At 43.6% G+C, this 24,762-nt stretch overlaps 1 protein-coding gene across 1 annotated transcript in view; it reads left to right on the forward strand.

Annotated features, from left to right (window-relative positions):
* The window catches only part of LOC126482138 (synaptic vesicle glycoprotein 2A-like), a 133,219-nt gene that overhangs the window by 20,533 nt on the left and 87,924 nt on the right, over nucleotides 1-24,762 (forward strand). Inside the window, exon 5 of the mRNA XM_050106115.1 lies at nucleotides 9,973-10,094. Within this exon, the coding sequence (XP_049962072.1) occupies nucleotides 9,973-10,094 (122 nt within the window). The remainder of the gene's footprint in view (nucleotides 1-9,972; nucleotides 10,095-24,762) is intronic.

The following is a 24,762-nucleotide window of genomic DNA, read 5'->3' on the forward strand; positions in this document are numbered from 1 at the left end:
AGTTTAAACCGATTCGAACAAGTTTAAAGTATAGAAGTGGTGCCTATCAAAAACCTCCCAGAACAATGTGTTTTTACAAGTAAAATCCAGACGAAGTAAATTTTTTCCAACGGTTAAAAATTATCTTAAAACAAGGTCCGGTACACCAGTGGATAAAATTTGGACCATCTGTCTCTCTCTAGCTCGGAGTAATTTGAGGGTGAATGTATTTGCACTTGAAATCCGAAAGGGGTGACTGTTTTGTAAAATCTGAACGGTGCACATACAAATGGTACCATTAGCTGAACATTAATGTCAGCCCAACTAATATCTTTGTCAAAAGAAATTAATCGATTCACACAATTTGCCTGGTCGCCAGGTCTGACTCGTCGTTCAAACCTTGCTTAACACACTGTAACATAGCTACATTAAGACAGAAGTTCGAGTGGCTATACAAATGGTTGCTGGTCCGAGTTAAACCAAAACTTTCTACTCCATGTTCCTATCTCAAACAGGAAGGGAGCATCAAGCCATCCCCGACAAACCGCGATTCTTCGCGGTGTCTTACTTTTGCTGTTGCTCCAGTTATTATTTGAAGGGTCAATCCACTACACACTTACAACCCAGACACATGACTCGTATTATGCTAGTTACACAAATAAAAGTTTTAGCTCATTAAAAAAAGCTGAAAACATCAGTCCTTCTGAAAACGATTAGTATTCAGATATACGTTCGAAATACTTTACATTTAACCACTGCCACACATTAAGAAATTTTGTACTATAAATATAATAACTAAAATAAGAGAATTTTCATCACCAGTTTGTAGTTATTTAACGCAGAACCTTTTTTGAACTTTTCGGTCAACGTCACCCCATCCATCAGCTTCATCCCATTTAACGCTATCCAGTCTGAAAAGTGGAAGAGATATTGACGGATGTAACTTGCATCAATCATTACATTCTGTGGATTTGAAACCGATTTCCTTCAGACTGCGAAGTATGTATGTTACCTGTCTCTGACATTCGTGATATAGTCGGGCACGGAGTTGACTCACCCTAGGACTCTGTCCTCTACTGCAGTACTGTAAAGTTCTGCAAGCCACTTCGTTATTAAAATCGTCAGTTTGTGTAAATCTGATCCCCGTTTACATTCCTTTTGTGACGGATGGAAGACAGCACTCACATCTACATTCTCTGAAGAAGATACGATGACGCTAACACGTTGCACTGTTCTTTCTGCGGCTCCACGTGTTTCTGCCGCAAAATCCTTGCGCTTGGGCAGAGTTCATGTTCCATTTAGCTTCTTCGCCAAGGGCAAGTTTTTTGTAAAACTCTAAGACATTAGAGACCACGTATTTAGCCTTTTTTTCCTCATATCAATTTGAACGCGGCATATACCAGGAAGACTTGGGCTAGCAACTATGGTAGGAACAGAACGTTGCTCTTCAGTACGACTGGTGAGTACCTCTAAAGCACGGAGCAGAGAGGATCCAACCATACGGAAGTAGAGAATTGTTATGTCTCGCCAGGCGGTATCTCACAGACATAGCAGTGCCATGGCTGAAACTTTAAGGGCGAATGCGCGCAGTTTTGAACAGCATGGATTCGTCAGAGCGACTATAGCTAGGCCTGTGGTCATGTACGAAAGTCATCCATTGCTAGTTGTTTGCGTTTATCAATTTACAGTCACCCCGGATACAATTTTCAGTTGCGGCCAACCAACTGACGTCTTTGACTTTGAACACCAAAGTTGGTGATACTTCCTGGCAAAATGAAACTGTATGTCATAACGGGACCCTAACCTGGAAACTTTGCCTTCCGCGGGAAAATACCCAATAGCTGTCATGAGCTGTCTCAGTTTTGCAGCACGACCAAGACACCAACCCGTACCACACACACACTGCCTTACTTCCGCCAATATCTCTCTCCCGGTTTTCAAACTTAATAGAAGCTACCGTGCACACTTTGCTGCGTTACTTCTGGCAGAAGGAATAAAGCAGAGACGGCAAAGCCCTTTGTTAGGAGTGCTAATCTTGTCTCGCTAGGTGTGCGGGAGAAATTTTGTGAACCTCTCGTTTAAGAGTACTGCTTTCTTGTTAAATATATCCCTTTTTTCAGTGTATAGTCTGACAGATTCGAGGGCTTAATTATTTCTGGTATTATTCGTATAAACATTTGTGGATTCCTTCATACCCTTATACTTTCAGAAATGGAACAAAGGGATACTGCAGCCTCAAGAGCTACATTCTTGAGGACTACACGTTTATTGCATACGGAGGATAATGGGACTGCGGCTTATCTGTACGAAAGTTGGACTTTTTGCAAAACCGTACAGTATGACTCTAAAGAAGGTAATGGCCCCTGAAAAGGCACTTTTATATAGTTTATGTCAGTGGTTTGGATGACTGGTATAGTGATGAAGGATCAGTAATAGGTGAAAATGTACTTTTTCGGGAGGAAGGGAATATTCTCGGTCCTATTACGGCGAACCTTAGAAAAAAGATCCCTGGCACTGACTTGCAAGTTCTCGCACGCTGCTGTTCACATAGTATCGGATGCCGTAGGTGACATCATACAATAATGATGTCTCAGGATTTATCAAAATAAATTTTATAATATTCGTAACAACTTTCTCGCTGGAAAAAATAATTGGCTAAATATCGTAGGTCAAGATTGGTGAAACTCCTTTACTTGATAGCTAATTTCAGCTCAACGACGAGCCATCTTCAGATCAATAAAAATTTTATTATTTGATTCCGTGTATACCAGCCACTTGGTATTACAAGTCGTCGTAATATCTTCAGCTGAATCCCTACTGTTGTTATGTACAAACTAAAGTAGGTCGCCAGCCTTATGTGTCACTCGCAATGCTGCAAGAATGAGATAGTAGCTGCGTGACAGTTGTCAGAGAACTAGCTCGCTGGAAATATCTACGATACCCAACAGAACACAGACTCATCAGCGACGACATCTTTCCTTATGCAGGCGAAACTATTTCGTACCTCTTACCGTATTTTATTTTTTATCTCGAAATATCGTGTCGCATGCATCTGTCATCTTTGAGAATGTTCATATGCTTTTAGATCAAACATGTTACTGCTTCTGGTATTTCCACAGGCTGAATTTAAAAACAGTATTTTTCTTGAAAATTTCTTCCTTTTTCCTTCACGACTATCAAGAATTTTGGTTTTGAAAGTGTTTGAACATATTATATACTAAAAATAGAGACATCTAAGTTTTTTCGGAATATTTGCTAACATTTAAAAGCATCACTTACTGTCAATGCTGTCTTGCTTAGTTCTTTTGCCCCATTTTGAAGCATGGGTCATCCCCTCTCAGACTTTGGCCATTTACGACCATGTCTTTGCAACTCTCCTTGCTTCCCCTTCCGCTGTCCCCCTCCATGTACCTTTGGACTTGACTCTCTTCCTTGTTTCCTGGGGACTCCATTCCGGTGCCTTCTTCTCGATTTCTCCATCTGTCTGTCTCAATGTATGCCCCAACCACTCCACTTTCTCTCACGTATCTGGCCTCCTATTAGTATCTGATTTGGTTTCACTCACAGCTCATCAATGCTTATTTTTTCTTGTCCCTCAAGTACTCCTCAGCACTTATTTCTTCTTGTCGCTAAACATCTATAAAGGGTCTGAGATATATATTTATCAAGCTCTGTAACTAGACATACCTCTACATATATACTGTGCAAACCACTGTGAGGTGCATGGAGGGGGCGCGTACCATTACACCAGTTATTAGAGGTTCTTCCCGTTCCATTCACGTGTACAGGGTGCCAAGAATAGCAATTGAAATACCTCTGTGCGTGTTGTAATTAACCTAATCTTGTCCTCACGATTCCTATGTGAGTGATACGTAGGGGTTTGTAGTATATTTCTGGAACTATCATTTAAAGCCGGTTTTCGAAACTTTGTAAGTAGACCTTCTCGGAATAGTTTGCGTCTATCTTTAAAAGTCTGCCAGTTCAGATCTTTCTATATCTCTGTGACACTCTCCCACGCGTGAGACAGACCTGCGACCATTTGCCCTGCCTTTCTCTGTATAACATCACCTGTTAGTCCCATTTGGTACGGGTTCCATACACCAGTATGGATCGCACGCGCGATTTGTGAGCTATTTGTAGACTGATAGTATTTTCCCAGTATTCTTCGAATAGACCGAAGTATACCGCGTACTTTACGATTGAGCCTGTTTTATCTTTCCACTTCATATCACTACAAACTGTTACATCCATGTAATTGTATGGGTAGGCCGATTCCAGCTGTGAGTCACTGATATTAGTCAGGGGATAATATGTTTTTTCGTTTTGTTAAGTGCACAGTTTTACATTTCTGAACATTCCAAGCTAGTTTCCAATCTTTGAACCACTTTGAAATCTAATCGAGATCTAACTGAGCATTTATGTAGCTTCTTTCAGACACTGCTTCTTGACAGACAATTGCATCATCTGCAAGAGGTCTGAGGTCACTATTAATACTGTCTGAAAGGTCATTAATAAACAACAAGAACAGCAACAATGACTCAATCCGAGAAAACATGCTGCGTCCTCCCTACCAAAAAAATCCTAATACAGTAACAAATTTCACTGTAAACACCATGTGGTCATACTTTTGACAATAAGCATAAAATGGTACTGAGTCAAACGCTCTTAAATATTGCATCTATCTAATTGCCTTCCTTCCAAGCTTTTAGTTTTGTCACGTGAGAAAAGTGTAAGTTGGTTTTGCATGATCGATGTTTTCGGAATCCATGCCGGATGGGATAGCTCTTTATGTTTCAGCTCAGAATACGTTCTAAGATTCTGCAACAAATAGATGTCAAGGATATTGGACTGTAGTTTTGTGGATCACTTCTTGTAAACATGCGTGATCCGTGCTTCCTTCCAGCCATCCGGCACGGATTTTCGTTGGATGTATCTACGGTAAATTGCAGATAGAAAAGGGGCTAATTTAGCCGCAAATTCATTATAGAACCTGAAAGGGATTCTATCGGGCGCTGGAGAATCGTTCAATTTTAACGATTTCAATTGTTTCTCTAGACCACTGCACTAGCGCCCATTTCACTCATCCGTTCAGTGATACGAGGATTAAATTGGGGGCGATTCTCTTGAGTTTTTCTTTGTAAACGAACATTTGAAAACGGAGCTAAGCATTTCGGATTTTGCTTTGCTACGCTCACTATTAGTCCCCGTCTCATTCGCGTGTGACTGTACACTAACTTTGGTACCACCATGAGCGTTTACATATGACCAGAATTTCTTTGGGTTTTGTGGAAGACCATTTGACAGTATTCTTTCACGGTAAACACTGAAGGCTTCACACATTGGTCTCTTGACAGCCAAACTCATTTCATTCAGCATTTTTTATTTACGGTCCTATGTTTTGTTTCACACCTATCATGCATTAGTCGCTGTTTCTTTAGAAGTTACTTTACAGTCACTGTATACCATGGAGGGTGCTTCCCGTTATGAACTATTCTACTGAGTACGTATCTCTGGAGACCATACTCAACTATTGTTTTAAACTCGGGCCATAGGTGGTCTACATGTTCCTGCCCTGCGTTAAAAGTTTCAAGTTACTTATTCAGATATGACACTGCCTCTCCTTTATCTAGTTTGCTGACTATATACACCTTTCTACTTGTTTTAGTTGTCATTGCCACTTTTGTCATCATTGTTGCCACATCCGCGTCATGATCACTAGTTCCGTTTCTATGTGGACATCCTCAAAGAGGGCAGGTGTATTTGCTCACATTAGATATAACATATTTTAATCACGAGTTGGGTTCCGAACTATCTGTTCTAGGTAGTTTTGAGCGAAGGCATTTAGTAATGTTTAGTCATGTCCACCGCTAACAAAACTAATTTTACCAGTTGATAGTTAGATGATTAAAGTCTGCTCCAATGACAGCAGTATGACGGGGCAACTTGCTTACAGGTTAACTGAGATTTTCTCTAAAGTTTTCGGTTAGATGAGGAAATGGGTGGGCGATAGACGAGTTCTGTTACCATTTTAACCCGACCTCTGACACTGAGTCTTGACCAAAGAATCTCGCTTTCAGGTACAGTTCCTATCTCGGTGGATTTGAGTTTTTTGTCTACTGTGACAAATATACAACCCCCATTTCACATCAGCATATCCCTACGACATGGAGTTAAATTTTCTCCAAAAAAATCTCACTACTATCAATTTAAGGTTTCAGTCAGCTTTCTCTGCCTAGTATTTTGGTAGCTTCAGTGCTTTTCAAGAGTACTTCACACATTAGCACTTTCCTGCGAATGCTTGGACAATTACCTACTAGTCTCTCTCTTCCGGAGAGTATTCTTTTGGATGCTACACTGGATGGTGAGTTACTTAGTCTAACGAACACTTGCGTGCACACCGCACGCAGTCAGCTACCTGGTTATTGTACAACTGACCCATTTAGGGGGACCCTACACCTCTCAACCCTATGGTGCAAGTTGGTTCTGAGCACTATGGGACTAAACTTCTAAGGTCATCAGTCCCCTAGAACTTAGAACTACTTAAACCTAACTAACCTAAGGACATCACACACATCCATGCCCGAGGCACGATTCGAACCTGCGACCGTAGCGGTCGCGCGGTTCCAGACTGTAGCGCCTAGAACCGCTCGGCCACTACGGCCGGCCTATGGTACAAGTCTAGGAAGTCGCATCCTACCTTGTCACAGAACCTTTGAGGTCTCCGCTTTAGTCCTTCGACTCGATTCAGAACCAGGGAGACACGGCAAGCTCTGGAGACAATCGTGCTAATTGTGAGTTTTCTTGAAATCCCATGCGCAGGGCTGGTCTTCTCAGTCTCATCTGCCAGACACTATAATGATCCAAATATGACCTCATAAGCCAGATAACAGGCATCGTTTGTTCCAACGTGCACCAAAATATGCAGCTGGTTGCACCCTGTCCCCTCAATGGCCGCCGGAACAGCCTCTACAACATGTTGAATGAGACCCCCAGCACACACTCCATGTGCGCCTGGTCTTCTTTCCTGTCCCTTGTTGCCATTTCCCTGGGGGAGTGCCATTATTTGTACGTTTGAACTACCGATGACTAGTAGGTCTCTCCCCTTTAGCGTATCTTGACACAGGACAAAACAAGTTACCCGGCAGTTGGAGTTTCAGTTTCAGTGAAAGACAGCACCTTGAATTTGTTGGTAAGGGGGATCAGCATGGCACTTTGAGACCTCCCTGGTCCCCGTGTACCCGGTACAAAACGTCTGGATCTACTACTGATGTTCCACTCGAGCTCGAGTGGACGAGTATTGACAGATCCAACTGTGATTTTCCACCTTTCACTACAGTATTGGAAGACAGTCTCCTCAGTTGTGATAAAAATACGAGCTTTTGTTTTATAGGTGACGTTTCTGTTTCGCCACATTGGATACAATTACACTACTGGCCATTACATTTGCTGCACTAAGAAGAAATGCAGATGATAAACGGGTATTCATTGGACAAATATATTATACTAGAGCTGACATGTGATTACATTTTCACGCAATGTGGGTGCATAGATCCTGAGAAATCAGTACCTCTGGCCGTAATAACGGCCTTGATACGCCTGGGCATTGAGTCAAACAGAGTTTGGATGACGTGTACAGGTACAGCTGCCCATGCAGCTTCAACACGATACCACAGTTCATCAAGAGTAGTGACAGGCGTATTGTGACGAACCAGTTAACCGGCCACCATTGACCAGACGATTTCAGTTGGTGAGAGATCTGGAGAATGCGCTGGTCAGGGCAGGGGTCGAACGTCCATTTTCTATATCCAAAAAGGCCCGTACAGAAACTGCAACATGCGGTCGTGCATTATCCTGCTGAAATGTAGGGTTTCGCAGGGATCGAATGAAGGGTTGAGCCACGGGTCGTAACACATCTGAAATGTAACGTCCACTGTTCAAAGTGCCGTCAATGCGAACAAGAGATGACCGAGACGTGTAACCAATGGCACCCCATACCATCACACCGGGTGATACGCCAATATGGTGATGACGAATATACGCTTCCAATGTGCGTTCACAGTGATGTCGCCACACACGGATGCGGCCATCATGGTGCTGAAAACAGAACCTGGTTTCATCCGAAAAAATGACGTTATGCCATTCGTGCACCCAGGTTCGTCATTGAGTACACCATCGCAGGCGCTCCTGTCTGTGATGGAGCGTCAAGGGTAACCGCAGCCATGGTCTCCGAGCTGATAGTCCTTGCTGCTGCGAACGTCGTCGAACTGTTCGTGCAGATGGTTGTTGTCTTGCAAACGTCCCCATCTGTTGACTCAGGGATCGAGACGTGGCTGCACGATCCGTTACAGCCATGGAGATCTCGACTGCTAGTGATACGAGGCCGTTGGGATCCAGCACGGCGTTCCGTATTATCCTCCTGAACCCACCGATTCCATATTCTGCTAACAGTCATTGGATCTCGACCAACGCGAGCAGCAATGTCGCGATACGATAAACCGCAATCGCGATAGGCTACAATCCGAGCTTTATTAAAGTCGGAAACGTGATAGTACGCATTTCTCCTCCTTACACGAGGCATCACAACAACGTTTCACCAGGCAACGCCGGTCAACTGCTGTTTGTGTGTGAGAAATCGGTTGGAAACTTTCCTGAAGTCAGCACGTTATAGGTGTCACCACCGGCGCCAACCTTGTGTGAATGCTCTGAAAAGCTAATCATTTGCATATCACAGCATCTTCTTCCTGTCGGTTAAATTTCGCGTCTGTAGCACGTCATCTTCGTGGTGTAACAATTTTAGTTGCCACTAGTGTAGTAAGTCAAGTGAACTGCCAGTATGGTTTCAGTGAAGCCAACCCAATCTCGAAATAAGCAAATTCGTTGTCCCGTCATCACAACACGCACAATTTCTGCACATTTTCAGCGTACTCATATGTTTCGGATGTAGCAGACGACTGAAGTGCTAACTGAAGACTCTGAATCTGACCAATGCACATGTGCCCATTTTGCGACATAGTTCAAATTCTGAAAGACGCTGGGCTCACAAAGTCGAAGAGTTATTGGTGCCTGCCTAACATGAATTGTTCTCTCTGAGTGCCCAAGATGAAGCTTATCTCTGATCGCTATTATAGAAATTTGACGGCTCTCCCAGCATTCGAAATTCTCTAGCCAGTTACCGTAAAGGCTGTAAGCTCCGAAAAACCAGAAGTTTAGAAATGTGTTACCAAAATCGCCTCAGTCACGTATTTGTTACCTGATTAACTTATGATGTTAACTATCTGTAGGTTGGGGACACAAGTCTAGAGTTCTTTCCTGCCAAGAGCGTTACTTTCCGTCCCGGAAAATGAGAGGGAAGGCTCATCTCACATGCGAGCACTTCCCCAGCTACCAAACAATTCGCGTGAGCCTATTCGGGTTCGTATTACAAGTTTGGATAAGAATATATGGCTTCTTCCTTTCCCGCTAAGGCAACGTTTTCCGCATTCACAGCTTGTCGTGTTTTCTCACTCCGTAGATCCATATGTGTCTAAAATGTATTCCTCTGCTTCCGGGTGACCCTGAGTTTTACAGTTTCTTAATTTCGCCAGGATGCTCCCAGCTGATAAGGCCTATGGACGGTTTCAGCGTCTTTCAGCCCCCAGCTTCAGCTACCGTTTCTGCACTCAGGGCTTCCAGAAAAAAACACATATATGGTCCAGTATCGCGCCTTGCGTGGGATTGTCCGCAGCAGCCCACCTGACTTGCTGGCAGAGGGAAAGCACTCCAGAGTGTAAAAAGACAGAACAGATTCACGATCACTGTAATGACTCGTACCTGCATAATACTGAAGTTCACTACTCATATTTCGACTTTATGGGGTCTCCTGCTTTAAATAAATGATTGATAATTAGGTTAAGTGTGAGATTGGCAGAAATTGCCACGCAACGGTAGGTGAAATGACGCTGAGCCACCTAGTAGCGTGATGACCACTGCAGGTGCCCCGGCGTCTTGTTGCAGGAGCTGCACCGCCCTGCCTCTCACGATGACGTTCGTCGCGGAGTTCCACGGCATGAAGTACCGCAGCCGCTGCATCATGGCGGTCGGCTTCTATCTCGGGGCTTCACAGGCCCTCCTGCCTGGTACGCACTTCTACTTCTACATCTGTACCCCGCGGTCCACTTCATGTAGTGTGTGGGGAGTACTTTGCGAACCACTGTCACTAACCCCCTTTCGTATTCCAGTCGCGGATGGTAAGCGCCAATAACTGTTGGTAGCAGAATGAAATTTTCACTCTGCAGCGGAGTGTGCGCTGATATGAAACTTCCTGGCAGATTAAAGCTGTGTGCCGGACCGAGACTCGAACTCGGGACCTTTGCCTTTCGCGGGCAAGTGCTCTACCAACTGAGCTACCCAAGTACGACTCACGCCCCGTCCTCACAGCTTTACTTCTGCCAGTACCTCGCCTCCTACCTTCCAAACTTTACAGAAGCTCTCCTGCGAACCTTGCAGAACTAGCACTCCTTTCTTTCTTTAGAAGAAAGATTAAGGAAAGGCAAACCTACGTTTCTAGCATTTGTAGACTTAGAGAAAGCTTTTGACAATGTTGACTGGAATACTCTCTTTCAAATTCTAAAGGTGGCAGGGGTAAAATACAGGGAGAGAAAGGCTATTTACAATTTGTACAGAAACCAGATGGCAGTTATAAGAGTCGAGGGACATGAAAGGGAAGCAGTGGTTGGGAAGGGAGTAAGACAGGGTTGTAGCCTCTCCCCGATGTTGTTCAATCTGTATATTGAGCAAGCAGTAAAGGAAACAAAAGAAAAATTCGGAGTAGGTATTAAAATTCATGGAGAAGAAATAAAAACTTTGAGGTTCGCCGATGACATTGTAATTCTGTCAGAGACAGCAAAGGACTTGGAAGAGCAGTTGAATGGAATGGACAGTGTCTTGAAAGGAGGATATAAGATGAACATCAACAAAAACAAAACAAGGATAATGGATTGTAGTCTAATTAAGTCGGGTGATGCTGAGGGAATTAGATTAGGAAATGAGGCACTTAAAGTAGTAAAGGAGTTTTGCTATTTGGGGAGCAAAATAACTGATGATGGTCGAAGTAGAGAGGATATAAAATGTAGGCTGGCAATGGCAAGGAAAGCGTTTCTGAAGAAGAGAAATTTGTTAACATCCAGTATTGATTTAAGTGCCAGGAAGTCATTTCTGAAAGTATTCGTATGGAGTGTAGCTATGTATGGAAGTGAAACATGGACGATAAATAGTTTGGATAAGAAGAGAATAGAAGCTTTCGAAATGTGGTGCTACAGAAGAATGCTGAAGATTAGATGGGTAGATCACATAACTAATGAGGAAGTATTGAACAGGACTGGGGAGAAGAGAAGTTTGTGGCACAACTTGACCAGAAGAAGGGATCGGTTGGTAGGACATGTTCTGAGGCATCAAGGGATCACCAATTTAGTATTGGAGGGCAGCGTGGAGGGTAAAAATCGTAGAGGGAGACCAAGAGATGAATACACTAAGCAGATTCAGAAGGATGTAGGTTGCAGTAGGTACTGGGAGATGAAAAAGCTTGCACAGGATAGATTAGCATGGAGAGCTGCATCAAACCAGTCTCAGGACTGAAGACCACAACGACAACAACAGTTCTGCAAGGTTCGCAGGAGAGCTTCTGTAAAGTTTGGAAGGTAGGAAACATGATCGATGTTTTTTTAAAAATGCTTTCAGGTGATATCAGTGTTGATCACTGTTCTTCATTTAAGGGGTGGGGCAACTTCTAAATCTTAAATAGGAACATCCCATCTTTCATGTAGATTCGGATTCCAGGGGAGAAAATACGTCGTCTTTGTATGTAATACGGTTTTCATTGCGTGATAAATGGCGCCCTACTCGACAAAAAAACTAAGTTCGAAAAGTGTATTATTTAGAGAAAAATACATCATATCAATAAAAAGAAAACTGGACGTGTTGATTAATTGCGAAGAAAGACTGTTTGCGGTGTATTCTCTGACATCGCATCAACGGGTACTTGTTTGCAAGGATGATTTCACAGAAAGTGCTCAAAAACTTCGTCACCAGCTTTGATGCACTTATTTATCCGCACGTGGAATGATTCAACAAAACTGAGAAGTGTGTCTGATGTGATCTGACGACATGTATTTGCGTTATGCTGAATCATGTTATTGAGCATTGTTGGCACTTCATTATATACTTCACTCTTCAAGTAATCCCATAAACAGAAGTCACACGAAGTGCAGGCCAAGATAATGGACTGCCTCTTCCGATCCACGGACGATTACATAAGCGATCTAATACTTTCCATTCTGTTACAGAATAATTTGCTGGACATTCGACGGACGCAGATGTTCATCTTGGCGTAATCAGAATGGGTTAGCCACATTCCAATAATGAATGTTACGTCGATTAATTGTATCATGATTTGTGAAGGTCCGCACGTCAGAGAACAATACCCGAGCAAAGAAACTGAGTCTCTCTATATCTGCTGGAACTACCACTGGCAGAGTGTTACTCAGTTGTGCAAATCATCGCCTTGATATTTCTGATAGACGGAAATATGGAACGAATGGTATTTTCTGCGTTTAAAAATTCAGCAAATCTTAATCTGACTAATTCTCGATTCACGACTTAATTGATGAGTGCTAATGTGGGGATTATGGATCAATGAGATAACATCGCAGTTTCATTATTTCTTCCAGCAACTCTTCTTTGACCGTTGCTTTTTCATGGTTATGCAGTACCCTCGGTGGAGCACTGTGGAATAACGCGAGAAAAAGAAGCGCATCATCGCAACCTATTCGGAAAACGTTGAGCATAAAGGGTGGCATTCCTGCCACTTTCTCCGTAAATGTAAACCATTTCAGTTTTCTCTTCTATCGTAGTAGCCTGCATTCTAACAAACAAAACATTTTTATGAAGGAACGTACGTAAGACATGAGGGACGAGGCCGGCCGGTGTGGCCGTGCGGTTCTGGGCACTACAGTCTGGAGCCGCGTGACCACTACGGTCGCTGCCTCGGGCATGGATGTGTGTGATGTCCTTAGTTTAGTTAGGTTTAAGTAGTTCTAAGTTCTAGGGGACTGATGACCACAGATGTTGAGTCCCACAGTGCTCAGAGCCATTTGAACCATGAGGGACGACGTGCAAGCAGTGAGATCAAGCCAAATAATAAATGAATAAAAGTTTCAAAACGCTGAGTCGTTTTCCTCACACGGTTATGTCTATGGTTTTGATCCATAACATATTTCTCGAGATAATGCCATTTTGGAGCTTAATTATTATTTGCCAATTACAGCACCATCTATCAATCCACGACAAAAGTGTTGCCTACCAAATTTACGGATTTTTCCTGTAGAATCCGATTGTACAATAAAAATGGGTTGTTCCTATCAAATAATTCAAAGTTTCCCACTGCCTCCTCCTCCTGGACGTGGGGCACGGGGCAACACAGGATTTTAGGAATTTAGGAAATAATGAACACGTATTATTCCTCTTCTAATCCGCTGTGTAGTTTTTGAGGCATTTCCTTGTCTCAAAGTAAAAAGCTCGCCTTGTACAAATACTTTGAAAAGTCAGAAATTTCTCTGACACGGGAGCATGTGTACAAAAGGTTTTTTTTTTTAAGGAAGAGAGAAATTCATTTGTTGAAAAAATCACCAACCAGCTCCATAAAAGAAATATTGTTCGTTTATCGCTTTCAGGCCAATACAATCCTTCTGGAGAAGGCTGGACAGAAGAATTGACCACAAATAAGTAGACGTCAGACAAAGAATATTAAAATTTAAGAAAGGGGAACAGAGGCTTAAAAATTTAATAATAAAGAGGGTAAATACTTATAATCATTGCGTAATTTGCGAGTGTCGAAAGTAAGATGTATGCAGCATATTTCTGTGGTCTTAGAATATACATGAACAATATATAATACAATAGTGAATCCATTAATGCAAAAGAGCTCGCTTACATGCGGTTCATTAAAAACGGTATAAGGCAACCAAACAACATGTGCGCAGTAATGGTAGAACTGCAGTTAGTCAAAGACATGCATATCTTGAGTTTGGTCTCAGAGTGCAGGTAAAAGTACGATGAAATAATAGACAAAAACTTCTTTTTTTTTTTTGGTCATCAGTCTACTGACTCGTTTGATGCGGCCCGCCACGAATTCCTTTCCTGTGCTAACCTCTTCATCTCAGAGTAGCACTTGCAACCTAAGCCCTCAATTATTTGCTTGACGTATTCCAATCTCTGTCTTCCTCTACAGTTTTTGCTCTCTACAGCTCCCTCTAGTACCATGGAAGTCATTCCCTCATGTCTTAGCAGATGTCCTATCATCCTGTCCCTTCTCCTTTTCAGTGTTTTCCACATATTCCTTTCCTCTCCGATTCTGCGTAGAACCTCCTCATTCCTTACCTTATCAGTCCACCTAATTTTCAACATTCGTCTATAGCACCACATCTCAAATGCTTCGATTCTCTTCTGTTCCGGTTTTCCCACAGTCCATGTTTCACTACCATACAATGCTGTATTCCAGACGTACATCCTCAGAAATTTCTTCCTCAAATTAAGGCCGGTATTTGATATTAGTATACTTCTCTTGGCCAGAAATGCCTTTTTTGCCATAGCGAGTCTGCTTTTCATGTCCTCCTTGCTCCGTCCGTGATTGGTTATTTTACTGCCTAGGTAGCAGAATTCCTTAACTTCATTGACTTCGTGACCATCAATCCTGATGTTAAGTTTCTCGCTGTTCTCATTTCTACTACTTCTCATTACCTTCGTCTTTCACCGATTTACTCTCAAACCATACTGTGCACTCACTAGACTGTTCATTCCGTTCAGCAGATCTTTTAATTCTTCTTCACTTTCACTCAGGATAGCAATGTCATCAGCGAATCGTATCATTGATATCCTTTCACCTTGTATTTTAATTCCACTCCTGAACCTTTCTTTTATTTCCATCATTGCTTCCTCGATGTACAGATTGAAGAGTAGGAGCGAAAGGCTACAGCCTTGTCTTACACCCTTCTTAATACAAGCACTTCGTTCTTGATCGTCCACTCTTATTATTCCCTCTTGGTTGTTGTACACATTGTATATGACCCGTCTCTCCCTATAGCTTACCCGTACTTTTTTCAGAATCTCGAACAGCTTGCACCATTTTATATTGTCGAACGCTTTTTCCAGGTCGACAAATGCTATGAAAGTGTCTTGATTTTTCTTTAGCATTGCTTCCATTATTAGCCGTAACGCAGAATTGCCTCTCTCGTCCCTTTACTTTTCCTGAAGCCAAACTAATCGTCACCTAGCGCATTCTCAATTTTCTTTTCCATTCTTCTATATATTATTCTTGTAAGCAGCTTCGATGCATGAGCTGTTAATCTGATTGTGCGATAATTCTCGCACTTGTCAGCTCTTGCCGTCTTCGGAATTGTGTGGATGATGCTTTTCCAAAAGTCAGATGGTATATCGCCAGACTCATATATTCTACACACCAACGTGAATAGTCGTTTTGTTGCCACTTCCCCCAATGATATTAGAAATTCTGATGAAATGTTATCTATCCCTTATGCCTTATTTGACCGTAAGTCCTCCAAAGCTCTTTTAAATTCAGATTCTAATACTGGATCCACAACTCTTCTAAATCGACTCCTATTTCTTCTTCTATCACATCAGACAAATGTTCACCCTGATAGAGGCTTTCAATGTATTCTTTCCACCTATCTCAGCCCGCATCTCGTGGTCGTGCGGTAGCGTTCTCGCTTCCCACGCCCGGGTTCCCGGGTTCGATTCCCGGCGGGGTCAGGGATTTTCTCTGCCTCGTGATGGCTGGGTGTTGTGTGCTGTCCTTAGGTTAGTTAGGTTTAAGTAGTTCTAAGTTCTAGGGGACTGATGACCATAGATGTTAAGTCCCATAGTGCTCAGAGCCATTTTTCCACCTATCTGCTCTCTCCTCTGCATTTAACAGTGGAATTCCCGTTGCACTCTTAATGTCACCAAAGGTTGTTTTGACTTTCCTGTATGCTGAGTCTGTCCTTCCGACAATCATATCTTTTTCGATGTCTTCACATTTTTCCCGCGGCCATTTCGCCTTAGCTTCCCTGCACTTCCTATTTATTTCATTTCTCAGCAATTTGTATTTCTGTATTCCTGATTTTCCCGGAACATGTTTGTACTTCCTCCTTTCATCAACCAACTGAAGTATTTCTTCTGTTACCCATGGTTTCTTCGCAGCTACCTTATTTGTAACTATGTTTTCCATCCCAACTTCTGTGATGGCCCTTTTTAGAGATGTCCATTCCTCTTCAACTGTACTGCCTACTGCGCTATTCCTTATTGCTGTATCTATAGCGTTAGAGAACTTCAAACGTATCTCGTCATGCCTTAGTACTTCCGTATCCCACTTCTTTGCGTTTTGATTCTTCCTGACTAATGTCTTGAACTTCAGCCTACTCTTCATCACTACTATATTGTGATCTCAGTCTATATCTGCTCCTGGGTACGCCTTACAATCCAGTATCTGATTTCGGAATCTCTGTCTGACCATGATGTAATCTAATTGAAATCTTCCCGTATCTCCCGGCCTTTTCCAAGTATACCTCCTCCTCTTGTGATTCTCGAACAGGGTATTCGCTATTACTAGCTGAAACTTGTTACAGAACTCAATTAGTCTTTCTGCTCTTTCATTCCTTGTCCCAAGCCCATATTCTCCTGTAACCTTTTCTTCTACTCCTTCCCCTACAACTGCATTCCAGTCGCCCATGACTATTAGATTTTCGTCCCCCTTTACATACTGCATTACCCTTTCAATATCCTCATACACTTTCTCTATCTGTTCATCTTCAGCTTGCGACGTCGGCATGTATACCGGAACTATCGTTGTCGGTGTTGGTCTGCCGTCGATTCTGATTAGAACAACCCGGTCACTGAACTGTTCACAGTAACACACCCTCTGCCCTACCTTCCTATTCATAACGAATCCTACACCTGTTATACCATTTTCTGCTGCTGTTGATATTACCCGATATTCATCTGACCAGAGATCCTTGTCTTCCTTCCACTTCACTTCACTGACCCCTACTATATCTAGATTGAACCTTTGCATTTCCCTTTTCACATTTTCTAGTTTCCCTACCACGTTCAAGCTTCTGACATTCCACGCCCCGACTCGTAGAACGTTAACCTTTCGTTGATTAACTTATTTATCATCAGGTTTTTATATAAACTTACGTAACTGTGATTGCCGTGAGGTATCAACCAAAATGTAAGCGCTCATCAGCAGCGTAATAAGTGATATATAAAAACCTGATGATAAATAAGTTAATACAAACGACATGTGGCGCTACGGATGGAAAACTTGGGACCTAATCTCCGAAACAGCTGTAGTGAGATAAGGAGCGGCTAGCGCCGAAAACAAAGCGCGAAGAGCATCATGGGTCTGGTAGCTGTAACCAGGGTAATTGGAGAGAGAGTTCTCAATCATTGGCTAATACATAGACCAGTTACATTAATATGACCACCGCCGTCAACGTGCAATAACTTCTCAAGCGCGGCTGGTGGCACCACAAGCAGTTGAGAATCTTGGAAGGGGTGGGAGGGGGGAGGGGGCTTTCGGGCTACGGGTGGAAGTATTTCCGAAACGGCTAAGTTTGTACAGTGTTCGCGTGCCGCTTTGGTGAAAGTATATCGCGCATGCCAAAATGGCGCTATCCAGAACTGGCGCCGGGGCCACTGTGGTGCATGATAGGAATGAACGACGTTTGCGGAGATGTTTACGGGTGAACAGACGTGCAACTGTTGAGCAACTGACTGTCCAGATGAATGAAGGTGCTACCAGCAGTGACTGCTAAACGGCCGTTCAGCGAACGTTTCTGATATGGGTGTCCGCGGCAGGCCGCTGCTTCATGCACCCATAATGATTGCTGTTCATCGGGGATGGAGACTGGAAATTGCACACCACTACCGCAACTGAACATCCTCTAAGTGACGACATGTGGCCTTTTCAGCTGAACCACGTTTTATGCTCTACAGACACATGGCCGCTAGCGTGTACAGCGTGAAACGTCTGAAAGTAAAGGGTCCAGAGCGAGTGTTACGGTCTGGGGTATGTTTCTGTGGGATTCCCTGGGTGACCTCATCATTCTGGAAGGCACTATGGATCAACAAAAATATGCATCCATCCTTGGGGACCATTTCCACCTCTCTACATGCAGTTTGTTTTCCTCGGCATGATGGCATCTACCAGCAGCACAATGCAAAGTTTCACACAGATCGCAGTGTACGTGCGCGGTTCGAAGACCACCACGATGAGTCTACTGTACTCCCCTGACCACCAAACTCTCCGGATTTAAACCCAATCGAGAATCTAAGGGACCACCTCGTTCAAGCTGTTACCGTCATGGCTCCTCTGCCGAGAAACCTAACGCAGTTGGTCACAGCACTGTAGTCGGCATGCGCCGGCCGCTGTGACCGAGCGGTTCAGGCGCTTCAGTCCGGAACCATGCTGCTGTTACGGTCGCATGTTCGAATCCTGCCTCGGGCATGCATTTGTGTGATGTCCTTAGATTAGTTAGGTTTAGATAGTTCTAAGTCTTGGGGACTGATGACTTCAATGTCCCACAGTGCCTAGAGCCATGTCACCCAGTTGAACTGAAGTCGGCATGGCTGCACATCCCTGTCGCTACCTTCAAGAACCGCCATGACTTTCCTCCTGCTCGTCTCACAACGATCCGGACAATGTATTAAGTGTCAGAAAGCAAGTATAGAAGGAAGAAAGCATGGTGCAATGTGTGGTTGTTCAGGCTTTTGACAAGTGATCACATTAATGTGACTGGACAATGTATTAAGTGTCAGAAAGTAACTATAGAAGGAAGAAAGCATGGGCACAACTCTATTATAGTAAAACAAACCAGCAGTGGAATATATGGTGGTCGCAATTACAATTCGTGAAAGAACTGTAGCTTGCGGAATTCATACCAATTGTATGGTACCGTAAGTTTTAGAACGCATCGCTGAACTGATGTAGAGAGGTGGGCAGCGTGCTAGCAGGAAATACGGCAGCGAAAACGGCGTGCGAGGTGCACTAAGTGGTGAGAAGTAATAACTGGAGCAATTGGTGAGACAATTCCTTGTGATTAACTAAAAGAAAAGTCCGCCCCCGGTAGATGAGAGGTCCGCACGACAGAATGTCAATCCTACGGGCCCGGGTTCGATTCCTGGCTGGGTCGGAGATTTTCTCCGCTCAGTGACTGGGTGCTGTGTTGTCCTAATCATCATCATTTCATCCCCATCGACGCGCAGGTCGCCGAAGTGGCGTCAAATCGAAAGACTTCCACCCGGCGAACGGTCTACCCGACGGGAGGCCCTAGTCACACGACATCCATATTTATTTTTAGTAAAACAAAGGATCAAAAATAACTATAGGAGAAAGGAAACGTGTGCACAGTTGTAAACTTCAATTACAGAGGAATAGCTTTGTGAAGTAAATATAACTATCGACATTAATATTAGTTATATGAAATAAGTACAAGAAGTTTGACTACCTGATACTGAATGACTAAAACTGCTTATTAACCGTAAACACTACTTGTCTATAAAGCAGAGCATCTGTAACTTTAAGAATACAATGTCTATAGGCCATTGGTAGTAATTAGTTAACCACCTGTACCAAAAATGAATCACCATCTTCAGATTGTAGTTGGCTTAGTATCTGCATTAAGAAATGTTTAACTAGCTGGCAATGCAAGTGGCTAATCGCATAAAACTGAAAATGCTGCTCTACTTACAACTGTAGATGCCTCGCAACCCTTAACTACAGATGATCAAGCTGTGTAAAAAACGATAGTGAAAAAGCTAATTATTAACAAATTTAACAAATAGTAAACGGTTGACTAACTGCAGCTGTAAACAGCTGCTTAATTGTGGCTGTATAAACTAACAGCAACTAAACGCAACACAATACGGCCGAGCTATTGTGTTTAAGATACAATTAACGATTTACTGGCAGCAAATAGCAAATTAGTGACCATCCGACTATAGCCATTTACTACAAATTATTGAAACCAGCATACTGATTGCAACCTACTGAATGCAACTCACTGAACATAACTGTAAACATTGAAATAGCGACTGTAACCTAAGAAACGACGATGTTCAACCAATGAGAATTAACAGGTTCATATATTAACTCAATGCACCCAGCGAATCCAATTACAAATCAGACATTGGCTGTAAAGCACTGTAGTGGTAATAGACCGATAATAAGAAATACAGCGGCCGGGGGGGGGGGGGGGGGGATGGGAGGGCGAGTTGAGAGAAGTAGGGAGTGTTTGGTTTTAAGTACATAAAAATGGGGAAGAAACAAAGAAGGTAAATTGTATATGAAAAACAGTGTGACCAAAGCGTAACATATGGGGAGGGGGGGGGGGGAGGAAGGGGATTGGAGACTGGGAGTTTCGGGACGGGGAGGAGGAGTGGGAAGTGTGATAAAGTATTAAACCGGGTGGGAAGGGCTTGTTGAGGTGGTATAGTGGGGCTGGGAGGAAGAGATGGGGTAGAGATTAGAAATAGGATAAAACTAGCTTATAACAGCTAAATTCTAACAAATAATGAGGTGTAGCAATCGTAATAATTATTTGTTGCGTGATTAAAGCAACTTTCTGCAAACTACTGAAAATAACATACTAATTGTAACACACTAGGTATCCTACTGATTATAACTGTAATCGAATCCAGTGGCACTAATTGTGGTTTACTAGGTAATTACATTCCACCTACGAAGGTTGATAGTTTCCTATAACTCACTATCTGGAACGGAGGAATTAATTGTATATCCGGAACTGATAATGTAGCACTACTATCATAGCAGACCAGTTATGAGAAAAAAAGTGTGATTTGGGGAAAACAATGGTGAGGATGTGGAAAAGTTTTAAGCAAACAGTAAAAGTGAAGGAAAAATACGCTAAACTACACTACTGGCCATTAAAATTGCTACACCACGAAGACGACGTGATACGGACGCGAAATTTAACCGACAGGAAGAAGATGCTGTGATATGCAAATGATTAGCTTTTCAGAGCATTCACACAAGGTTGGCGCCCGTGGCGACACCTACAACTTGCTGGCATGAGGAAAGCTTCCAACCGATTTTTCATACACAAACAGCAGTTGACCGGCGTTACCTGATGAAAAGTTGTTATGATGCCTCGTGTAAGGAGGAGAAATGCGTACCATCACGTTTCCGACCTTGATAAAGCTCGGATTGTAGCCTATCGCGATTGCGGTTTATCGTATCGTGACATTGCTGCTCGCGTTGGTCGAGATCCAATGACTGTTAGCAGAATATGGAATCGGTGGGTTCAGGAGGGTAATGCGGAACGCCGTGCTGGATCCCAACTAGCAGTCGAGATGACAGGCATCTTACGATCCCTGAGTCGACAGATGGGGATGTTTGCAAGACGACAGCCATCTGCACGTACAGTTCGACGACTTTTGCAGCAGCATGGACTATCAGCTAGGAGACCATGGCTGCGGTTGCCCTTGACGCTGCATCACAGACACGAGCGCCTGCGATGGTGTACTCAACGACGAACTTGGGTGCAAGAATGGCAAAACGTCATTTTTTCGGATGAATGCAGGTCTGTTTACAGCATCATGATGGTCGCATCCGAGTTTGGCGACATCACGGTGAACGCACATTGGAAGCGTGTATTTGTCATCGCCATACTGGCGTATCACCCAGAGTGATTGTATGCGGTGCCATTGGTTACACGTCTCGGTCACCTCTTGTTCGCATTGACGGCACTTTGAACAGTGGACGTTACATTTCAGATGTGTTACGACCCGTGGCTCTACCCTTCATTCGATCCCTGCGAAACCCTACATTTTAGCAGGATAATGCACGACCGCATGTTGCAGGTCCTGTATGGGCCTTTCTGTATACAGAAAATGTTCGACTGCTGCCCTGTCCAGCACATTCTCCAGATCTCTCACGAATTGAAAACGTCTGGTGAATGGTGGCCGAGTTCGTCGACTGATGACCATAGATGTTAAGTCCCATAGTGCTTAGAGCCATTTGAACCATTTGAACCGAGCTCGTCACAATACGCCAGTCACTACTCTTGATAAACTGTGGTATCGTGTTGAAGCTGCATGGGCAGCTGTACCTGTACACGCCATCCAAGCTCTGTTTGAGTCAATGCCCAGGCGTATCAAGGCCGTTATTACGACCAGCGGAGGTTGTTCTGGGTACTGATTTCTCAGGATCTATGCACCCAAATTGCGTGAAAATGTAATCACATGTGAGTTGTAGTATAATATATTTGTCCATTGAATATCCGTTTATCATCTGCATTTCTTCTTGGTGTAGCAATTTTAATGGCCAGTAGTGTATTAGGTAAAACTGTTTGAGCAAATATGACACGTGGGGCGCCATGTGTTGATGGCTGGAAGCTGGATTTGGTGGTGGTGGTGGTGGTGGTGGGGGGGGGGGGGGTATGATAAGGTGATAAACCAGAGGGAAGGAGGGAGGGGGAGGAAGTTGGTGGGATGGTTGGGGGTGAGAGGTAGAGATAGGAGAAAAGTCGTTAATGGGAACAAGTGAAGCAAATTGTTCAATAACAGCTAGATTCTTACGACTGATACGGTGTACCTATCAAAGTAATTATTTGTTACCCGATTATACCAACTTCCAATAATCTATCGAAAGTGACATACTAACTGCAACAGACTGAATATGTTTGTGCCCTGCTTAACGATTGTGGACCCATGAAAGGTAAAAGATGCTTATAAATTATTATCTGTATCTTAGGGAGAAAGTTAATTATGTATCAGAGACAGATTATAGAGACCTGTAATCGTAGTGAACTGATTGTCAGACACTGTGGGGGGAGGGGTAGTTGAGAGGGGAAAATCCGGGAAAGCGTTAGATAAACAGAAGGGGGTGGGAAGGAAGAAGAAAGAGGACAGCTTACTACATAAGCAAAAGTTAATGAGGAGACCATACCATGGGTGGTCGGGGGCATGGGGGGGGGGGGGGGGCGAGAGGGGCGGGGAGGAGGTGACAGGTGTATAGAGTGGGGGCATCTCAATGGAGGGGAAGTGAAATTACGTAAAGAACTGTGGAAAATAGTAATATTAACACAAGTTGTGTCCGCACTTAAGTTTAAAACATTGTTACTGTTTAGTAAGTATTACAAATTTGAAATAATAAATTGCGAGTCTCCTAGGTGTATTGTTGCCGAACGTTGAAAAAATTATTTCTTAAAAACGTTTGTTCAATCAATAAATGACGTTCTTGTAGCTTGGATTGTTTGCATATTTCTATTTTTTGTAGGAGATTCATTTTCGTTCCTTTATTAACAAAGTGTGAAGTATGTAAGGCATCAATAGTCGGAGATCTATGTTTTTCACCTATGAGGTGCAGAGCAAAAGTTGATTTCTGTGGACTTTCTTCTTTTTTATTGGTCGGTATTCTCGGAATCTACTTTTAATTGCACTTCCAGTTTCCAGTGTTTGTGTTTTACTTGTTACGTTGCTTATGCGCACTTGCATTTCCGTTGAAGCCGTATAGAAAGTAAACAATATGCTGCTAACTTCTACACTGCCGACCATCCAAAATGAAACACCAAGGACCAGAGATACCACAGCCAAATTGATTTGGGAGATAACACGTTGTATAAAGATCACATGGTTGAAAATACAGCCTCACGTGAGGTGAGTATTGACTGTTGCTGCCGTTGCCGACTATAACCACTGCTACACGCCTAGGCACTGGATCGAAGAGCCCCTGGATATGTTGTTCGGGTATAGCACTCCACGCTGCTTCCACAGGTTGCCGAAGTTGATCTTCTTAGCAGCATGTTCAGTAACATGCGCTGTGCCTACACCAGCACTGAACTCTGTCCTCACATCTTAGTAGCGGATGGTGTATCCCAAGGCAGTCGTTCCGCAATCATCGATTAGACGTTTTCAATAGGCAAGAGACCGGCAGAACACGGAGGCCAAGGCGGCAGTGGAATCCGACTGGCGACGAAGAAGTCCTGAACATCGCGTGACACGTGTGGTCGCGCACTATCATGCTGCAATGTGGCCATAGGCAAGCTCCGAAAGTATGGGTGACAACAGACTCCAACACTTCAGAGATGCAATGTTGGCTGGTTTGTGTACCGGCAACGCATACTAGGAGGGTGGAGGGGGGTTTGGATATGGAATCAGGTATCACCCAAAACCATAATACCGGGTGCAGTACCATTATGGCAGTGCATAAAACAACAATAAAAATATGTCTCTGAGCACTATGGGACTTAACTTCTGAGGTCATCAGTCCCCTGGAACTTAGAACTACTTAAACCTAACTAACCTAAGGACATCACACACATCCATGCCCGAGGCAGGATTCGAACCTGCGACCGTAGCAGTCCCGCGGTTCCGGACTGAAACGCCTAGATCCGCTCGACCACCGTGGCCGGCCCATAAAGCAACAGTTCAACAGTCTCTCACCACGGTGTCCCCAGATGCCCGCAAAATCGGGATTCGTCGGTGAAAACAATGTCGTTCCATTCTGTTGTCCATGTCCGTCATTAATCTCACCAAACCGAGCGAGGTGGCGCAGTGGTTAGCTCACTGGACTCTCCTTCGGGAGGACGACGGTGCAGTCCCGCGTCCGGCCATCCTGATATTGCTTTTCCGTGATTTCCCTAAATCGCTCCAGGCAAATGCCGGGATGGTCCCTTTGAAAGGGCACGGCCGACTTCCTTCCCCGTCCTTCCCTAATCCGATGAGACCGAT

The sequence above is a fragment of the Schistocerca serialis genome, chromosome 5, assembly GCF_023864345.2.
Source record: "Schistocerca serialis cubense isolate TAMUIC-IGC-003099 chromosome 5, iqSchSeri2.2, whole genome shotgun sequence".
Taxonomy (NCBI): domain Eukaryota; kingdom Metazoa; phylum Arthropoda; class Insecta; order Orthoptera; family Acrididae; genus Schistocerca; species Schistocerca serialis.